General features: G+C 34.9%; 2 protein-coding genes across 2 annotated transcripts; both read left to right on the forward strand.

Moving 5' to 3' along the window:
• Window positions 1–1,194: 1,194 nt before the first annotated feature.
• Window positions 1,195–1,794, forward strand: LOC112589403 (histone-lysine N-methyltransferase SETMAR-like). Its single transcript, XM_025302529.1, has 2 exons — window positions 1,195–1,440; window positions 1,474–1,794. Exon 2 carries the CDS (start codon window positions 1,479–1,481, stop codon window positions 1,752–1,754), a length of 276 nt encoding a protein of 91 aa, XP_025158314.1. The 5' UTR covers window positions 1,195–1,440; window positions 1,474–1,478; the 3' UTR covers window positions 1,755–1,794.
• A 654-nt stretch (window positions 1,795–2,448) lies between these two features.
• Prx6a (Peroxiredoxin 6a) lies at window positions 2,449–4,227 on the forward strand. Its single transcript, XM_011150111.3, has 5 exons — window positions 2,449–2,913; window positions 3,141–3,297; window positions 3,454–3,671; window positions 3,774–3,846; window positions 4,003–4,227. Exons 1-5 carry the CDS (start codon window positions 2,828–2,830, stop codon window positions 4,135–4,137), a joined length of 669 nt encoding a protein of 222 aa, XP_011148413.1. The 5' UTR covers window positions 2,449–2,827; the 3' UTR covers window positions 4,138–4,227.
• The last annotated feature ends 512 nt before the right edge of the window (window positions 4,228–4,739 follow it).

Raw genomic sequence — 4,739 nt, forward strand, 5'->3', positions numbered from 1 at the left:
ACTCAGTTAGTATGATAAATTATAGATATACATATATATTTTACAATAAACTGATGCCATGAGTTTGCTCATTCAAAAAATCTATATTATACTTCCCTTTATCTCTTTCATGTTTTATGACTTATGTTTATATAGTATACACTTTAGCCCGTATCATACTATGGATTGGGATTGAGATTGGATTGAAATTTGACCAATTGGAAAAAAGAAAATAATCTCAAATATAATAAAACTTAGCCCTGATTGGTTAAATTTCACTCTAATACTCAATCCCAATCCGTAGTCTGATACGGGCTTTAGGCTAGTATTCATAGATGGATCTTATATTTAAGCCTGTCTAAAGTTCATCTTCAGATGCTGTACAAATTATTTCATTGGCTACGGAGTATCTAAAAGTGAACTTAAGACGATCTTAAATATAAGACCTGACAATGAATACCGGCCTTATGCTTACGTACTCTTACACTGTTTGCGTTAAAAATAAAACAGATATATTTTAATGTTTTTTCTTCCCTTTTTAACATGTCTTCATCTTATTTGTTGACATGTTTGACTATTTGACACACGTTTCATTTCTGAAACTTTAATATGTTCAAATGAGAAAAAGAACAGAAACAAAATATAGGCCGATATTCATAGTCGGGTCTTATATTTAAGATCGCCTTAAGTTCACCTTCAGATATCTCGTAACCAATAAAATTATTTATACAGCATCTGAAGATGAACTTAAGGTGAACTTTTCGAAGATCTTTTTAAACTGAAAGATATATGGTCTGTTCTTTTTAGCTGCACTATTGAACTGGTGCAATAAGTTAAAGTAAGAAAAAATATAGTTGTCTCATTCTAACTTATTGCACCAGTTCCGCAGTGCAGCTAAAAGGAACAGACCAATAAGCTGCGTTCCGAAATTCACTGCTAGTATGGAAAATATTGGGTTAAGTAAAAAGTTTTGAGCGTTTTCCGCTAGATGGCTTTAGTGAGGTCATATCTCACGATGTATACGTCGCATCTAGTCATTCTATACTGCGACTTAAAGGTGACATAACGCTTTAAAAAAAGTTCTTTGACAGTTTTGTGTTTGGTGAAGCCAGTTGTGTGTAAAGCCAGCGGCACACGGTGCTTGTTTTCGTGCTGGATTGCTTGCTGGATGAAAATATTGCGTTGTGATTGGTACATTTCCGAGGATGGATGGAAATGCACCAATCAGAACGCAGTATTTTCATCCACCAAACAATCCAGCACGAAAACAAGCACCGTGTGCCGCTGGCTTTAGAGCGTTCCAAAATGGAGGTAAAAAAAAGAAAATTCAATACATTCTTCAGTACCACTACGACCAAAGGGAAAAAGCGGAGCAGGCGGCCAAAAAAATTTGTGCTGTTTATGGACCCAATACAGTATCGAATGCAACAGCAAAGCGGTGGTTCCAACGATTCCGTTCTGGTAATATGGACGTCGAAGATGAGACACGCTCTGGTAATATGGACGTCGAAGATGAGACACGCTCTGGTAGGCCAATCGTCGAAAATGTCGATAAAATCATGGAAATCGTCGAGTCGGACCGGCATGCGAGCACTTATTCCATTGCCCAGGAACTGAAGATTAGCCAGAAAACCGTTTCGAACCATTTACATAAGGCTGGTCTCAAGAAGAAGCTCGATGTATGGGTGCCACACGAATTGACGCAAAAGAACCTTTTGGACCGAATTCATGCCTGCGATTCTTTGCTGAAGCGTAACGAAATCGACCCTTTTTGAAGCAGACGGTGACTGACGATGAAAAATGAGTCACATACGAGAACAACAGGCGAAAAAGATCGTGGTCCAAGCGCGGTGAGCCGGTCCAAACGATCGCCAAGCCCGGATTAACGGCCAAGAAGGTCTTACTGTGTGTTTGGTGGGATTGGAAAGGAATCATCCACTATGAGCTGCTCCCATCGGACCAATCACTCAATTCGGACCTACACTGTCAACAACTGACCAGATTGAAGCAGGTGATCGACGAGAAGCGGCCAGAATTGGCCAATAGGAAGGGTGTTATGTTCCATCAAGCAATGCCAGGCCGCACACATCTTTGACGACGCGCCAGAAGCTCCGAGAGCTTGGATGGGAGGTTATATCGCACCCGCCGTATAGTCCAGACCTGGCTCCAAGCGATTATCACCTTTTCAAGCATTTGCAAAATTTTCTTGGTGGTACAAAGCTGGCCTCAAGAGAGGCTTGTGAAAATGAGCTGGTCAAGTTTTTTACCAATAGGGACGAGGACTTCTTCAATCGCGGAATTATGAAATTGCCTTCAAAATGGACAAAAGTTATCGAACAAAACGGCGCATATTTGATATAAATCCGATAATCCTAACTTCGTTAATTTCATCGTCGAAATAAAGAGAAAAAACGCTCAGAACTTTTTACTTCACCCAATATATAGTTTATATCACATATACTATAGATTTTCAGTGCTGGCAGTGAATATCGGAACGCAGCCATAAGTTTGTTCTTTTCCTCTGCACCGCTGCACTAGTGCAATAAGTTCGAGTGAGACAAGTATATATTTGTCTCACTTTAACTTATTGCATCAGTGCAGCGGTGCAGAAGAAAAGAACAGACCAATAGTCACCGACGAGAGTACAGCTGAAAGACCAGATTACTATTTTGCACGAACCCTCTACGCATGCGTGAAATGACGTTGCAGTGACGTATTACAACCTATAACCGCCTATAACCAGTGTCAACATTCATGCTTATGATAGAATTTTACTTCTATAACTTCATATTTGTCAACAAAACTATAAGATAGTTGTATCTTATAAGGTTGAAGTTTCGATAACACAATGGTTCTATTGGGTGAAGTATTTCCGGACTTTACAGCAGATACGCAGATAGGCACGATCAAGTTTCATCAATGGGTGGGCGACTCGTAAGACACTTTACTTATTATTATAACCTATATTACATAGTATTATTGTATATTGATGTAAATAAGATGTTAATGATTATATTATGATACATCTCACAGCAACATATTTGTAGCAGTTTTATTGTTGCATTTATTTAGTCTTATGTATCGTACTTATTTGTCACTCGTACATTATAAATTTATCAAGCATAGATATATATTTCACGTATAATATTTTTCTAAAATAGGTGGGCTATTTTATTTTCTCACCCTAATGACTTCACACCAGTGTGCACAACTGAATTAGCACGAGTTGCAAAATTGATGCCTGAATTTAAGAGATTGGGAGTGAAAGTTATTGCATTATCTTGCAATTCTGTTGATTCCCACCGTAAATGGATAGAAGTATGCTTAAAACAAATAATTCTTCATACAAATAGATATAAGACATGACTCCAAAAATATTAAGATTTATATTTCCTATTATGTATGTGCAAATATTACAAATATTTGTATCATTAGAATATATTAGTACTAGAAGAAATATATGTAAAATTCTAGGATATAAAAAGTTATGGCGAGATAACAGACCAGGAATTTCCGTATCCAATAATAGAAGATCAAACCAGAAAACTAGCTACATTACTAGGAATGTTGGATCCAATGGAGATGGATAGTCAAGGATTACCTATGTCAGCACGGGCAGTATTTATAATTGATCCAGCCAAGAAGATGAGACTATCAATTTTATACCCAGCTACTACTGGTCGCAATTTCGAGTAAAAATCAATATATCTCTCTATCCTCACATATATCCTATTATTATATATATTATCATTTCTGTATTATCATTATATATATTATCATATCTTAATTTATAGTGAAATAATAAGGGTAATCGAATCACTCCAGCTTACAGAAAAATACAAAGTAGCAACTCCTGTTGATTGGAAGGTATGTTTCAGAAACTTGAGTTTTTCTCATTGAAAATATCTATTTATGTACTTTGGAATTATGACCAAAACATTTATGATTTATCAACAAAAAGAAAGTTATAAATATCCGCTTATTTATATATATATATATATATATATATATTTAAAATTTTAGAAAGGAGATGATGTAATGATTCAACCGGATGTATCGGAAAACGAAGCAAAAGCTTGCTACAACAATATAAAAACCATGGTATTGCCCTCTGGGAAAACGTACCTGCGAATTGTGCCACAACCAATTGATACATAAAAAAGAATTCTTATTTCAAATTATATAAGACTATATAAGATTATAAGGATTTTTATGTAATGACTTCGATTAAAGCTTATGGGATATAAATTTCGGACTATTTTTTTTTTATATCCAGGTTAATAGAGAAATTAAATGTTCTCATCCTTGATATTTGCAAACAACAAAAAAAGCTGTTTATTGTTTCACCTAATATAATTAAAAGTACATTGCGTTATATACATTTTATTTTCCAAGTACATTGTTGCTTAATGTTTTCTAAGTATAATGTGTATATGTACATTCCGTTTGTTTTTATTAAGTTATTATTATAGTTACTTTCTCTACATTACGATTATATCTTGCTTTGTGTTACTTGCTTTTATGCGCAATAGCGAGTACACAATTTTATAATGCATTGTTTTCTTCTTTTATATATAAAACAGTTCTTTCTTGTTAAAACCAATGAGAGAGAGAGAGAATGTATATATATATATATATATATATAGTATCAGATAATAAATTTAACAAAACTATACCTTTCTTATACAGTATCATATTACGTAATTAAAAATTAATTACCACGCAAACTATCGAGTGATAAAATACTATCGCAGCCTTCA

Source organism: Harpegnathos saltator, unplaced genomic scaffold, assembly GCF_003227715.2.
Source record: "Harpegnathos saltator strain DR-91 unplaced genomic scaffold, Hsal_v8.6 scaffold498, whole genome shotgun sequence".
NCBI classification, from domain to species: Eukaryota; Metazoa; Arthropoda; class Insecta; order Hymenoptera; family Formicidae; genus Harpegnathos; species Harpegnathos saltator.